The sequence below is a fragment of the Rhododendron vialii genome, chromosome 2a, assembly GCF_030253575.1.
Source record: "Rhododendron vialii isolate Sample 1 chromosome 2a, ASM3025357v1".
Lineage (NCBI taxonomy): Eukaryota > Viridiplantae > Streptophyta > Magnoliopsida > Ericales > Ericaceae > Rhododendron > Rhododendron vialii.
In genome coordinates this window covers 6,084,633-6,100,809 of record NC_080558.1, presented here as the reverse complement: position 1 = coordinate 6,100,809, position 16,177 = coordinate 6,084,633, and the positions used below count along the sequence as shown (strand labels likewise).

Here is a 16,177-nt window from a genome sequence, read left to right as displayed (position 1 = left end):
CTGGTGAGGATGGTTCACCTTGTTGTGGTGAAGAGAAACCACGGGAAGATGCTGGTTGATCTTCTGGTCTACCAGGTACATCTCTGGTTTGTACCTGTTCTTCATCTTCAAGTGTTAGCTCCATATTCTTGGTAGCTTCTATTTGACCCCAGCTCCAGGATTCATTTTCCTCGAAAATGACATCTCTGCTGAAAATCACTTTCTGAGTGATGGTATTATACAACCTGTATCCCATCGTTCTGTCACCATATCCAACAAGGATAACACTTAACTCCTTTGTCTTCGAGTTTGGTTCTGTAGCCTCCGGAACTTTAGCATAGGCAATACAACCAAACACTCTGAGATGACCCACACCTGGCTTGTGAGTGGACCATGCTTCTTGTGGTGTCTTCGACTGCACATTCTTCGTAGGACACCTGTTCAGTAGATAAACTGCACACTGAACTGCTTCGGCCCAAAATCTCTTGGCATGTCTTTATCTTTCAACATGCTTCTAGCCATGTTGAGAATGGTGCGATTCTTCCTCTCAGCTACACCGTTTAGTTGAGGAGTATAGGCAGGTGTGCACTGGTGTCTGATTCCTTGTTGCCTAAGGAATCCCTCAAATTTATCTCCAGTGTACTCTCCTCCTTGGTCTGACCACAATGTCTTAATGTGGTAGCCGCTTCCTTTCTCAACAAGAGCTTTGAACTCTTTACTTTTCAAATACTTCTGACTTCAATTTCAGAAAGTATACCCACGTCTTTCTGCTATAGTCGTCGATAAACGTGAGGAAGTATCTGTTCTGACCGTTTGAGATTGGCTTTAATGGACCACAAACATCTGTGTGTACTAGCTCGAGAGGCATAGATGCTTTCCAATCAACTTGCTTTCCAAAGTTATTGCGGTGTTGTTTGCCAAGAATGCAGCTTTCGCATACCTCATTTGGACGTTGAATATGAGGTAAGCCCTTAACCATCTTCCTATTCGCCAACAGCTTCAAGCTTTCAAAGTTGAGGTGCCCATATCTGAGATGCCATATCCAATCTTTGTCATTGATAATGGCATTGAGGCACTTTGGCGTGTCATGAAGAACAGTTAGCGGAAACATTCTGTTCTTCGCCATCATTACTCGAGTTATCAGCTTCCCTCGAGCATCCGCAACCGTCAGCTGCATATCCTTCAGGCTAATTTGATAGCCTTTCTCAAGGAATTGTCCAAGACTAAGAATATTAGTCTTCATGTCTGGAACATAGTAGACGTTAGAGATGAATGCATGATCTCCATTTTTCCTTTTGATTATAATATCACCTCTCCCTCGAACTGGTACTTTAGAGAGGTCACCAAAAGAAATATCTCCCTGAACCTTTTCATCAAGTTCAGTAAAAAGCTGCCTTGAGCCAGTCATATGATTACTGGCTCCAGAATCAAGAAACCATGTACCTTGATCCTGCTCGATTGGGTTGTGTGCCATGAGACTCATTGAATCTCCTCCTGATGGCTCCTTGTCTGCATAGTTGGCTATTTCGCCAACTTGATCTGATGCTGATCTTCCCCGGCACTCGTTGCTATAGTGGCCATACTTTTCGCAATTGTAACACTGAACGTTACTTTTGTCAACGTTCGAACGATTGTTGTAACTGCCTCTTCTGCCTTGTCCTCCTCCTCGTGGATTATGACCTTGTTGTCCTCGTCCACCTCCTCTTGGAGCATAATTTTGTTGTCCTCGACCACCTCCTCTTGGAGCATGATTTTGATTCCCTCCTCTGGAGAATCCTCTGCCACCTCTGCCTCTGGAATTTGAATTTCTAGAGCCTCTTCCATGGGAACCATAGCCTCGTCCCCTCTGAGATGTCCCCCCTTGCTCGTACCTTCCTTCGTTGAGGGATAACTTCATTTGTAGAGCTTGTTCCGGGGCTCTATCATCGTCTCTGTGCAACTTCTGTTCGTGGGCTTGCAGCGAACCCACGAGCTCTTCAATAGACATGGTTGAAACGTCTTTAAGTTCTTCTAACGTAACAACGATGAAGTCGAATCTGCGATCCAAAGATCGCAAGATCTTTTCTATAACTCTCGTGTCGGTGAGAGTTTCGCCATTTCTCCTCATTTGATTTGAAACCACCATAATTCGAGCATAATACTCAGAAATAGATTCTGAGGATTTCATTCGTAAAGACTCGAATTCACCTCGTAGTGTTTGAAGGCGAATCCTCTTTACTTTGTCAGCACCTCTGTAGGTCTTCTGCAGCTTCTCCCAAATTTCTTTGGAAGTTTTGGCGGAAGCGATGATCTCGAATGTGGCTTCGTCAAGTCCTTGATAGATGATGGACTTGGCTTTGCAATCCTTCTTTCGCTCAGCACGAAGTGTGGTCTTCTGTTCCTCCTTTAAAGTTGTTTCAGCTTCTTTTGAGGCGGGTTCATCGTAACCTTCTTCTACCATCTCCATAACATCTTGAGCACCCAGCAGTGCTCTCATTTGGATGGACCAATTATCATAATTGTCCTTGGTGAGCTTTGGAATAACAGCTTGGGATGTTCCATTAGCCATCGAAACTAGAAATGATGGAATCTAGTTTACTGGGGTCAAAGTGAAATCTTTGCAACTTTTGAACTTTGACTAGATAACTTCAAAAGTACAGGAGTTAGACTGCAATTGAACCTTCGGTGGACCAGCTTTTATGGAAAGTAGCTCGGTAGGAGTAATGGGATCAGACAACCAACTACCTCTTTGGTTTGTAATAATTGAGATCCCAATCAACCACCTCTTTTTCCCTTTATCACTTTTCTGTTTCTTCCGTCTTCTTCTCAAGAAAAAAACAGAGACGCGTGTTTGCCGCAATTCCGTCGAACGGCAATTGCAACCTCTGTACACCTCCGTTCAAGATGGGTCTTGCACAAATCTCTTCGTATCGTCGAGATGCACGAGACTCAGGTATCAATTTGAGTCTTGGATAAGATTTTTGTTTCTGCAATTTTGGATAACAGCTCTTCGAGCAGCGCGTGAGGGCCACACCGGAATTTTTTCGGCGACGGAAAAATCCCTGGTGAACTTCTGAGTCCAAAGAACTCGTTTATGTGTCAAAACAAGTTTTCGATTAATTCGAAATTTTGGCCTTCAACCCAGTGGTTGTTTCGACTGGACAAGAGGCGGCTCGTTTTTGTTGCTGGATTTTATGGCGACCGACTGGTGTGGCTGAGACGATCTTGAACTCAAAAATATGATTTTGAGTGAATTGCTTTCTGGGCGGGCTACACAAGCAGTAGAATACCGAAGGTATTTTCTTTTGTGAGAGATTTTTTTTTTTACGGATGAGCCTGGGGCTCTGATACCACTTTGTTGGGTGGAGGAGTATTGATCACACACTTATAATGTATGAAACTCACAAGAGAATTGCACAAACACACTCACATATATTGAACTCATTCAATCTGAAAATAACATACAAAGAGGAGGAATTTCTCTCTCTGTAACTCTCTTATTCTCTTACTCCACTCACACATATTACATAATCAGAATACATTCTTTTATAGGCAAATTAAACAGACAAGTAGATAACTTTGCAAAGATCACAAATGAAATACGGAAGCTTAAATTCAATGCCCACGTTTTTGTTCTTGCTCTTCTTGCAGGCTTATTTGACCAACTTACCTTAGGCAATCATAGCCTCCAAAACAATAGTTCTTCTTGCAGGCTTATTTGACCAACTTACCTTAGGCAAAGCCTCCAAAACAATAGTTTCACACGTTCCAAATCAAGCTTACTGTTTATTTCAACACTTTCAAGAAAATCCCAATGTTGTTTCTGTGAGAACAAATACTGTACTAGTGCACATCATGCGTGCATCGTATGAGCTTTACCGTGCGCTCATTGCAATAATATGAACCGTTCATTTTTTAAGACCCGCACATTAGTATGATTGTAAAAAATCAGGTTGATGGAGCATCTGAATTTAGATATATCGAAAATTCAATTTTAATTCGGTCTCTATACAATTCACAAATCAGTCATTAAAGTTCACTCCGAGACAATCTTTTGAGCTTGGAGACAACCATCGATTGAATGAAGAGAGATTCCCTGAGTGCTAGAATTCAAATATGTTGAATTAGTGAGAGAAGGATTTCGTTACGACGTTTCGTAGCGCCTCGTCTGCTAAAGGTACCAACGGGTACCATACTGACAGGTAGGGGTGGCAATTGAACCCAAACCCGTTAATAAACCCAAATCCATCCACTAAAAAATAAACCCAATCCAGCCCATTTATTAGTTGGGTTAGAATGGATCCAACCCATTTATTAATTGGGTCAACTTGAATGACCCAATAAGTCATTAACATAACCTGCCAAAAAAACCCTTCATCAATTGATCAGATGAAATCTTTCATCAGTCGACCCAATCTCCTCTCTCTCTCTCTCTCTCAATAAATTATTGCAAATATTTCTTTTAATTCAAAACCACTAGAAAACTAATTACGAAAAAGACAACCTTAATAAGTTTATTAAGGTTTGGATTTATTAATGGGTTTGGGTTCAATTTGCCACCCCTATTAATAACCATCATTGGAGCATCTTAGAGACGAAGCTTCTTGGTGCGGAGGTTTAGTCTGATTAGTTGGTGGATCTGTTCTTCATACAATTGATCATGATTCGATTATTGGATCACTCGCAAGAAATTAAGTACTTCGTGAATTACCTAGATGAGGTGCCTTTGACCTAACTGGATCGAAGGGGTATCATTTGAGCAAGCTTGCACTCCTGTCCGCTCATCGCCAAGTCGGTCAAGCTAACTGTGGGCACGTGCCCCGAAAATCCTCCGTTTCCGTCTTAAAAATCGGGTGCGGCCCTCTTTGAAAAAGCGCAGTGAAATGCTTCGATTCAGAGTTGCCACTCGGGTTTTAGCGGTGGAAGCACCTAAGGAACCGAACTCGAAAACGTTTGCCACGTTTGTTTGATTTTTGAAAAAGGCGTAGACTGATCCGTCGTCACCTTCGATATCTGAGGTTCGGGAGCCAGGTTACGAGAAGGGAAGGGTTTTATGGCACCCCTCTCGCCCAATCCGGAGATCGGTCTCTACTCGGGCATTTCATAAAACGTTTGCATTTTTCTCTCATTTAATCATTTTTAGCCAGTTAGGGCGGGGGAGCAGTTAAGGGGGGATTTAAACTGTAACAAGTTGCAATTATGTGATAAAATATTCATGGATGACTTGCTTGCAATAATAAACATAGATTGAGAACAAGCACTGAGAGCAGCCTGAATAAGTTGGAGTACGCTGCTCTAGAGGGAAGTGAGCAGGCCCCGCACCAGCATGCACTGGCCGAACCACTGCATGCTGGTACAACCTGCGCACGCCACCACAAAACTGGCGTACTTCACTTATCTGGTCTCACAGTCTTTGTTTGCAATCCTCTGGGCTCTGGAAAGGGACCAGCACACACCCAGGACAAACCACGCAATTCATAGAGCAAAATATATACAGTTACAGACAGATAGGATGGCTTCAAGCCACGAAAGACAACAGAATACCCTAAAAATAGTGTGGGGACATAAAAGAGGCCAAGACTAAGCTAAGATGCAAGGGTCAGCCACTGGATCTTGGTATGACTGTCGTACGCCAGTTAGTTTTCTTACCCAGTGCTTGGCTTTGCATCATCTGGGTTCTGGAACATGACCAGAGAGATCCCAGAGGCCTTCTAAACAGATAAGGAGTAAGCATTTAACTATTATAGCTAAACAGCTCTAAATACAGAGAGCAGTAAACTGGTTATTAGCATGCTAAGGTGATTGATAGAAATGTAAGCAAGCAAAAACGATGATCAATGATCCCCACGCCAGTAGTGCACATACTATCATGACTGGCGTACGGCATGATGTTATTAGCGTGCGCCATTGTTCATCTCACACGATTGTTATATTTTACCAGTTTAAGGCCAGGACTAGTATTGACTACTAGCCTGGACCTTACTGGTTCCCCTCAGGGGTCGAAAACAGAAAGAACCACAAAGGTGGTATACCTTTGGTTGGGATGAATGGATGGCTTGAGCTTTGATTTGGGGAGATAGAGATCAGATGGTGACAATGTGGGGAGTATATCAGTGGAGTGTATGGCTGAAAGACTCCTTTCCTTCCTCTTTCAATGGAGGAGAAGAGAGAGAAAGGGGGAAAGAAAAGGCTTTAGGCTCTTTATGTGGTTAACCCCTTACAAATGAATGCAAGGGAGGTATTTATAGAGGAGAGAGAGGTTGAGATTTGGGTTAAGGGCTGGTTTGGCTGGTTAGGTTAAGAGAGGGAGCCTCCCATGCATTAAATGCATGGGACTTGGCTTGATGGAAGGTGTAGGAGAGAGGGGGAACGTCCCTGCCGAGTGTAATCATCAGGGGGACTGTAGCCCACGTCAGGGTGGCACAAAAGTCTCGTCCATGTGGCTGAATAAAGTTGATTTGACTGGGCTTGACTGGCGTGCGCCATGTTTTGACCTGCGTGCGCCAGTGATAATTGAGTCAACGGTCGATGACCGACACGTGGCAGTTAACTGGCGTACGTCAGCACAGTACCGGCGTAAGCCAGTTTGGGTTTTGCTGGGGCTGTTTGGTTCTGGTTTGAAGGGTTTGAAATGGGTTTGAATGAGGTTCGGAACGTTCAAAGCTCAAACACACCATCGTCCTCAGACTGTTCTGGATCATAATCATCATTGGGGAAATAAAAGACCGAAAAATAGTGTTATCTAGATGGTCCAGAATGGGGTGTCTACACTAACTTGCACTCCTGACCACATTTCTCAACAATGGTCGAGCAAACTTGCACTCCTGTCCGCTCATCGCCAAGTCGGTCGAGCAAATTTGCACTCCCGACCACATTTCGCAGCAACGGTTGAGCAAACTTGCACTCCCATCTACTCATTGCCGAGTCGGTCGAGCAAACTTGCACTCCCATCTACTCATTGCCGAGTCGGTCGAGCTAACTTCCAGTACTACCGACCACATTTTTCAGCGACGGTCAAGCAAACTTGCACTCCCGTCCACTCATCGCCAAGTCGGTCGAGCAAATTGGCACTCTTGACCACATTTCTCTTCGACGATCGAGTAGCCTAACACTCCCGTTCGCTCATCACCATGTCAGTCGAGCAAACTTGCACCCCCAATCAGATCGATCAAGTAACCATGACACTCCCGGCCAAGTCTACGGTCCCTACCCTACAGATTCAAGAACAAAGTTCAACCACACTAACTATAGTGCGCCATCAGGTATCGATTTCCTTCACCTGATCAATTTGCATATGTTAGCCTCAGAAATGAGCCTCAGAAATGGGGGGCTACTAATGAGGATGAATTTTTATCACTAATGCCGAGCACCACGGGAATGACACGTGGCCGAGTCCTCAGCAAGACTTATGTTGATCGGCAGGCTTGTGCGGTAAAGAAATCCGAGAAATAGTTGGATCATCCCACAAATGACGCCTAAAATCACTCTCCCATGAGACAAACATAACTGTTATAACTCCCCCACACAATCTCATAACTTCCCATGACCAACCTCCACTTCTCCCACTTTCCATGGCCAACTTCCACTCCACCCACCATTCAGGAGGTAGCCCAACGACCCAATTTACGTAGAAACACTCTCTCCTTGCATCTTATAAATATTGGGAAGAAAGGGAGAAGAAAAGGTATGCACTGATAATTCCCAATTTACATAGAAACACTCTCTCCTTGCTTCACCATTCTAACTTGATCGTCAAAGGGTCCACGACCGAAAACACCATCAGTCCTTGGACTTATATATATTTGCAAGGAACCCTTCCCGAAGACTCTCAGTATGATCATTCGGACTTGGCAAGAGACCCATTGAAGTGTTCGAATCAATCATCCAAATTTTGACATCAACAATACCCATTGTTGTACGATACATCTTCACAGTTTCAAATAGTACAAGATGTCTCGCTTCATTCCATTTGTCATTCTGATATTTCACCTCCTTTGCATGCAAATACTATGTGAGCCAGAAGATATGAAAATTTTCTTCAAAACTATTGTTCACATCAACAGCGCAATTGGGGGCCAACTACGGTTTCGTTGCTAGTCCGAAGACGACGATCTTTGAAATTAGGCACTCAGCACTGGTCAATATTATGATTTTCATTTCAATCCTTCTGGAAGTACTCTTTTCTTTTGCCATTTTTACTGGAATTCCAGGGACAGAAGAAGCTTTGCCGTTTACAAGCAAAGCCTAACCGATAGTTGTGAACATGGTCTTGTGCATTATGACTACTTCAGGCGTGTGACACCTACCGGTTTTTACCTTAGCAATGATGACAAGCATTACCGGTTGATAAATTCTTGGTAAGGGCATCATCTTGTGTTGGATATACACAATACATTGTATGTGAAATAATGAGATGGATTTGCAAAACCCAATAGTTTCTATCTTAATAGTGATCATAACATCAGTACTTTCAAATAAATCCCAATGTTGTTTCTACAAAAACAAATACCATAGAGCACATCATGAATTGTACGATATCTCAAATTTTTTAATATGATGTCTATTTTTATGCCATAAAAATCAGGTTGATCAGGCATGTATAGATATATCAAAATTTTAATTTTAATTTGATATGTCTACACAGTTCACAAATCGACCATTAAAGTTCACTCCTAGAACAATATTTTTGAGCTTGGAGACAACGTTCGATTGAATGAAAAGAGAGATTCCTTGCGTGATAGAATTCATCTTCTTGTTAGAAACATCAGGGGACCAGTATTGTCAGCAAAAGCAAGGGAAAATAAGTTATTTGGGTTATTAGAGCATCTCCAATACTAGACTTGAAATTGGAGATGTCAAAATTTTTTTTATGGCTTATGTGGCATTTTGGTATCTCAAATTTGACATTAAAACCTCATCTCCAACCATTATGCCAAATTCTATTTATTTAAAAAAAAAAACTCAAACAAGAAGTATGGAGAAGTTTTAAACTTTCTAACAATAGCTTTTTACTCCAACGGTTACTTTTTGAAATTTGGCATGAGAGAGGGTAACTACCAAAATTGGCATGCAAGAGGTTCATGCCAAAGCCTAGCCACATCAGCTCTGACATGATGATAAGTGCCAAAATATACATATTTTGGCCCTCCAATCTACATTTATTAGTCTTTTTTTGTTAACTGGTTTTTATTATGTGTTTTTATGTTTATAGGTTGCTCGAGCCCGTTGTCCGAGACTTTGGATAAAAAGAAAATTTTAAAGATGTTTAGGGTTAAAATGCAAAATGATTCAAAATTAAGAGAAGTGCTAGCCGTACCGACCAATTTCAAACCGAAACCGTACCGACGGCCGCTCCGGGCTGTCTCCGGCCACCGGACGGCCGATCCGAGCCGTTCAAAAATTCTAAAAAACAAAACCGAGGGGCCCTACGCGAGAATAAATGGCATCCGATGTGTGTAGGGTGGTTAGATCGAGTACCCTATTTTTCGCGTATATATATATACACGAGTATACACGAAAAATAGGGTACTCGATCTAACCATCCTACACACATCGGATGCCATTTATTCTCGCGTAAGGCCACTCGGTTTTTTTTTTTAGAATTTTTGAACGGCTCGGATCGGCCGTCCGGTGGCCGGAGACAGCCCGGAGCGGCCATCGGTACGGTTTCGGTTTGAAATTGGTCGGTACGGCTAGGATTTCTGCAAAATTAAATGGTTCATTTATTATTTCTCGAAGTCCAAGGGACCACTATGTGATTAATGCCTTCAATCCTTATAAAACCAATCTTATACCCTACTGCAGCAGTATTTTTTTGGGAAAAGGAAATTTCGGACGGAAGAAAACAGTGAACGACGTAGGGGGCTGCCGATTCTTCTCGTTCGGAATATTGTTTTTGTTCCGAGTTTCTTTTCCTTTCCAGTTAATTGAAGTTTTGTTTAATTACTCGCATTGAGGTAATTCGTTTTAATTTCTATTCTTAATAAATGTTGTATGTTTATTTTTGTTTGGTTTAGATCCTGTGTTTATTTTATATCTTAAGTAATAGAAGCATGATTCAAATTAGGGTTTCTTCTATTTCATTCATAATGTTTAGTGAGTAGTAGTATAGGTAGGGTCGTGGGGTGATTAGCACACCATGGCCAGTCCGGGCACTGCTCTTATTTTCAAACAATGAAAAAGACAATTTTAGATTGGTAAAATACTTCTCGTAGACAAACCCAAGCATTATCGGAGCCCATATGAACGGAAGAATGAGTGTCCAAAACTCATTCTCCGTTGCGTATGGGTAAACGGCGACCATGAGGTTTTGCATCTTTCGGGGTATCTTTTCCAAATTAAAGTTGAACATTTTTAAGAACACTGAATGGAGCAGGTTAATCTGGACTGGCTACGAGTGCTATAAACTCTACAACTATACCTTTTTTTTTAATTATTTGAAAAGTACAATCAATTTCTAGGTTTATTTAATCTCAGAATCAATCGGCAAGGGGTAGCTACCTAATAGCCAGTTTAAATAAGTAACAACCTGAGTTTTTAGTCAGCACACATCACTGTCTCTGTGGATTCGACTCCGAACTTACCGGATATTGTGATACGTCGGTCTCCGCCCTACGCTTAGGGCAACCCATTAATTTAGGATTAGGAAATCGTCAAGTACATGAGTGTAGGCAGATGGGTTGGAAGGTGAGTTAATACCAAAAGTAGTCGTTGCACTATTCACGTCACATTTGACATCTCCCATTAGAGATGCTCTTAGGCCAAACAACCCCTAGCCAATTGGTTGATGGTTATGCTTTCTATACATATATAATTGATTAGAATTAATCTGATTCTTGGGATCAAACGCAAGGAAATTACTTCTTTTTTTTTTTTGTGAATTACCTACTCCAGTTGAGATGCTTTTGACTAAATTGATCCAGACACCTGGTTGTAAAAAAAAAAAAAAAAAAACGAAGCTTATCGACCTCTTTCACCCTCCGGCTCACCAAAACCAACCCCCCTCTACATATGTATATATGTACAGAAAAACTTTTTTACGGAGTTTTCCATAAAGTAGATTTACGAAGGCTCAATCTCAAGCGTCCAAAGTGTTTTTAATTGGAAGATTCGGATTAAAAATCAATTATAATCAGTAATAATTAATTGTGATCGGTCATAATTGAAAACGAATCTCAGTCATTGATTGCGCAAATAGACGGCTGAAATTGCGCTGCTCCGTGAACAGAGCCTCCATGACTCATGTATGTATCCCTTTCTTGACAACCAAGAATCGGAAAACCCACGAAATGCCTGGACTTGTGAAAGCCCACTAATCCCCAATTGGTACACCTGAGACAATTGCCTTCTCTAGTCCAGTAGAAGCACCAGCACCAGCACCAACAGCAGGAGAACAAGATGGAGGGAGGTGGGAGGAGGAGTTGGGGTTTGCTACCGATCCTGGCGGTTCGATCACATCGTGAGCGAGTGCTGGAGGCTCGTGGCCTTATAAAAGGGGTTCTAACAAACCTAGTGTTTTATTCAACTTTTATCAATAATATTCTCTGAGTTTATCTGTGGATTTAAGAACTGCTCGTGACTACAAATACCTATCTCATTTGAAATAGTACGTGAACTATTCTCTTCATGAATTCTGCTACGTCATCTTTCTAGCATGTGTTTTGGCTAGTCAGCCAAAACAAGAAGCCAAGAAGGAAATCTTCATGTCTTTTCTACACAACCTTTATTTTCATTGGAAAAAAAAAGAAGCTAATTAATAGCTTTGCAAAATTACCAGGATTTCTTTCTAATTTTTAGCCTTTATTTTAATTTGGAAAAAACTAATTAATAGCTTTACAAAATTACCAGGATTTCTTTCTAATTTTTAATCTGGATAAGCAAACCCATGCTATCCATCATTAATGCACGTTTTCCATTATTGACAGATAAACTTTATCAAGTCAAGAATATTCAAATTAAATTCCCTTCAACATATACTTTATCAAGTCAAGAAAATAATCTGTATATATACCCATTGTTGTACGCACACAAAGTTCACACCTTCAAATCGTAAGATGGCTCACTTCCTTCCTTTTGTCATTCTAATATTTCTCCTCATTTGCATGCAAACACTGTGTGAGCAAGGAGATGTGAAAGTTTTCTTTAAAACTACTGTTCACATCAAGAGCGCCGTCGGGGGCCAACTACGGTTTCGTTGCCAGTCCAAAGACGACGATCTTGGAAATCAAACACTCAGCACCGGTGGATATTATGATTTTCACTTCCATCCATCCTTTAATACTCTATTATTTTGCCATTTTTACTGGAATTCCCTAGACAAAAGCATTAATGTTTACTATCCAAACTTGGCGGGTAGTTGTGAACATGGTCTTGTGCATTATGACTGCTTCTGGCGTGTGACACCCACGGGTTTTTATTTTAGTAACAATGACAAGGAATACGCGTTTGCAAGATCTTGGTAAGTGAGTCATTGTGTGTTGAACGTACACAACATATTATGAAATTTTAATGTATGATGCAAAAGAACATTTTTATGCCATCTAAACCATATATATGTCCTATACTTTTTGAATGTCGCGTATCTAACTTGAACACTTGAATATATATCTTAGAAATTAAACTATTTCCACACTAGGTGAAAATCCGAAGGAGATTTCCACCCATTTTGAGTTTCACCGTGCGTTTATTGCAATAATATGAATTGCTCATTTTTTAAGACCCGCAGATTAATATAACTCTGTAAAAAAACCAGGTTGTTTGATTGAGCATCTATATATAGATATATTGAAATTTTAATTTTAATCCGGTCTCTATACAGTTCACATATCGGTCATTAAAGTTCACACCGAGACAATCTTTTGAGCTTGAAGACAACAATCAAAATCAAACGAAGAGAGAAGGGTTTCGTTTCCATGTTTCATAGCGCTTCGTTGTTTTTTTTTTTTTTCTTGCATGGTTTTCTTTGCGAACACTGCTACAGGTACATACTGATGGGGTACCAACGGCCACACAAGGCTCACTTTGGGTTCTGCACGAAAAATTCGAGCTGTTCAATAATTTTAAAAACAAAAGGGGTGGGCATCGCAAAAAATCAGCTCAATTCGTTATATATAAGTGTTTGATCCAATCTTTCATTTTTCATAAAAAAAAAAATTCACATTTTTTTCAATTTTTCAAAAATGAGAAGATTGAATCTAGCACTTATACATATCGAATTGAGTTGATTTTTCGGAAAAATGCCTATTCAATTTTTTTCTGTTTATTTTTAAGATTGTTTACATACCCACGGAAATCAATACTTTAATCGAATTTCCGGAGAGTAGAGGGAGGGAAATGGGAATATCTAACACATCAAGAGCGCAGTTGGGGCCAACTACGGTTTTGTTGCCAGTCCGGAGACGACAATGAAGAAATCAGGCACTTAGCACTGGTCAATATTATGATTTTCATTTCAATCCTTCCAGCAGTACTCTTTTCTTTTGTCATTTTTACTGAAATTCCAAGGACGGAAGCTTTGCTGTTTACAAGCAAAGCCTAGCTTATAGTTGTGAACATGGTCTTGTGCATTATGATTGCTTCAGGCGTGTGACACCCACCAATTTTTACCTTAGCAATGATGACAAGCATTACCGGTTGATAAATTCTTGGTAAGGGCATCATCTTGTGTTGGATGTACACAATACATTATATGTGAAATAATAAGATGGATTTGCAAAACCCAATAGTTTCTATCTTAATAGTGATCATAACATCAGTACTTTCAAATAAATCCCCATGTTGTTTCTACAAGAACAAATACCATAGAGCACGTCATGAATTGTACGATATCTCAAATTTTTTAATATGATGTCTATTTTTATGCCATAAAAATCAGGTTGATCCGGCATGTATAGATATATGATCAAAATTTTAATTTTCATTTGCTACTCGGTTCACAAATCGACCATTAAAGTTCACTCCTGGAACAATATTTTGAGCTTAATTGGAGACAACGATCGATTGAATGAAAAGAGAGATTCCTTGAGTGATAGAATTCATCTTCTATTTTCGATCAATTGTAAATGGTTCATCCAATCGTCCACTATTTTCATTCACATTTCCAACTAAAATATGAATGAATATTGAGCAAAAATTAGACTAATGGATGAAGTACTCACCAATGGCGTACCTAACCTGTTGGTATCCATGGTCTAGTCGAATGCTTCAACATGTTCAAGTTGATAAAATAAAAATAAATAAATGAATGAAAGAAATTAAGAAAGGACGGAAGTGTTTTTTTATTGTGAAACATGCAAAAAATAAGTTCAAAAATTTATTGGCGAGTTGAGTTAAATAAATAAAAAATGTCTCATATTATTTGTTAGTTGATGGATCTAGTGGAGATGCTTTTATTAAAGGTTTTTAAGCAATGATGGGATTTGTAGTTATTTCATGTAAAACTAGAACCCCACCATCGCAACTTAATTAATTTGAAGAAAATCGCAACAATATATACTTTCTTTCTTTCTTATCGAGCAAAAATGCTCTTTTTTTTTGGAAGAACGATAGAAATGCATTAATATATAAAAACTGTTTACAAGGGAAACAAACAACAATATAAACAAAAGACGAAAGGCTGGTGGTGGAAGAAGCTCCAGTTCAAAACGGTAATGCCCGAGCAACTGATGACAAAGAGTGGGATAGCAACACCCATTTAGTCAAGCACTGAATTAGCATCTCCTCCAAGCAAGGGCGGAACCAGAAATCTAATCTCCCATGGGCTAACACAAAATTTATATACATGAACTAAGAAGAGTTTTATAATTAATGTACAGCAAACTTGTACATAGATACATAAATGTTCAAAAAAAAAAATACAAGAAATCATACATTATTGAATTTGTACCCTACTGAAATTGTGCCCTACGGTGTTTCAATGAGTTGAGATCATTTATTATCAAAATTTGAGTCGATATCTTTAACAAGTTCTCTTCCAATGTAGATAATCATAGAATGCGCAAGAAAGTGAGGTGGGCTAAAATTGATGAGCTAAAATTTTACGTTTAAATTTTTTTGTTTTTCTTAAGTTCACCTAGGCTATAGCCTAGTGATAAGCACCCGAGAATGTAATATAGGGTGCGCTAGTGTCTAGTTTTAGTTTAATTTAATTACTTATTAGTTATTGTTAACATTGTTTGTTCGTATAGTGTTCTAGTTCTATTTTATAGGTGAATCGCCAAACAGGGGAGTTTTCGTTGCATAAGGCATGTCATTGCCCGAGCAGAAGTTGATTTGCCCGAGCAGAACCTGTCATTGCCAAGGCAGAAGTTGATTTGCCCGAGCAGAAGTTGTCATTGCCCGAGCAGCACCAAATTTGCCCGAGCAAGAGGCAGGCTGGCAAGGCAGAGCAAGAGACTAAGGGCTGGGCTGAAATCAATCGGTATCGGTAGGAAGAAATAATCTCAATCGGTACCGAGCTCTTCAGAACAGCCCCTAACTGGTTCGGTATTGGTACCAAGAAATAGCTTCCATCGGTACCGATTGGCTCAGTGGCGACTCCCTATTTGGTTCGGTATTGATACCATGTTTTCTATCCAATCGGTACCGAGGTCCTATCTCAGCAACTTACGGTCTTCTCCATCGATACCAAAGGACTTAAAGGCGAATTTTCAGAGCATCTGGGGAATATTCCAAGCGATCTTCCGGAGTATAAAAGCTTATGTCGTTGTTGTACAAAAACAAGTAGCATAGATCCAATAGTACCTTTTTCTAGATCTAGATTAGATTTCATTGCATTTTCAAATTGTTCTTGAGTGTTCTTCGTTTTCAGTTTTTAATATTTCAATTTCTGCTCTTAGTTGTTAATTTTTGACATTGCCTCTTTAATTAAAGTTATTTATTTTCTCCCGATCTATCTTAATCTATAGTTTAATTCAAGTCTTGTTATTTCATTATGTTAGCTAGATTTTTGCTTACTCCTATCTCTCTAGATATGGGTGAGTAGTTTCAAAGGTTAGGTCATGGGATGATTAGCATCTCATGGCTTGGGCGAAAATTGCATTTTGCACCCAATAAAGCTTTAAACTTTGATTTGAAAATTGATGTGGGGTTCGGGTTTGTTTGACAAATCACCGAGGTGTTAATCTCTTTGATCTTGTGTAGGTGGGAGTATCGCCTACCCACCACACATGATGCTTAGAACTCTGTCGCTCGAGGTATTTGTCAAATGAATTTTAGAGCA

At 40.1% G+C, this 16,177-nt stretch overlaps 1 protein-coding gene across 1 annotated transcript; it reads left to right on the top strand.

Moving 5' to 3' along the window:
* The first annotated feature begins 12,011 nt into the window (after positions 1-12,011).
* LOC131317006 (S-protein homolog 2-like) lies at positions 12,012-15,168 on the top strand. Its single transcript, XM_058346589.1, has 3 exons — positions 12,012-12,415; positions 13,539-13,604; positions 15,165-15,168. Exons 1-3 carry the CDS (start codon positions 12,012-12,014, stop codon positions 15,166-15,168), a joined length of 474 nt encoding a protein of 157 aa, XP_058202572.1.
* The last annotated feature ends 1,009 nt before the right edge of the window (positions 15,169-16,177 follow it).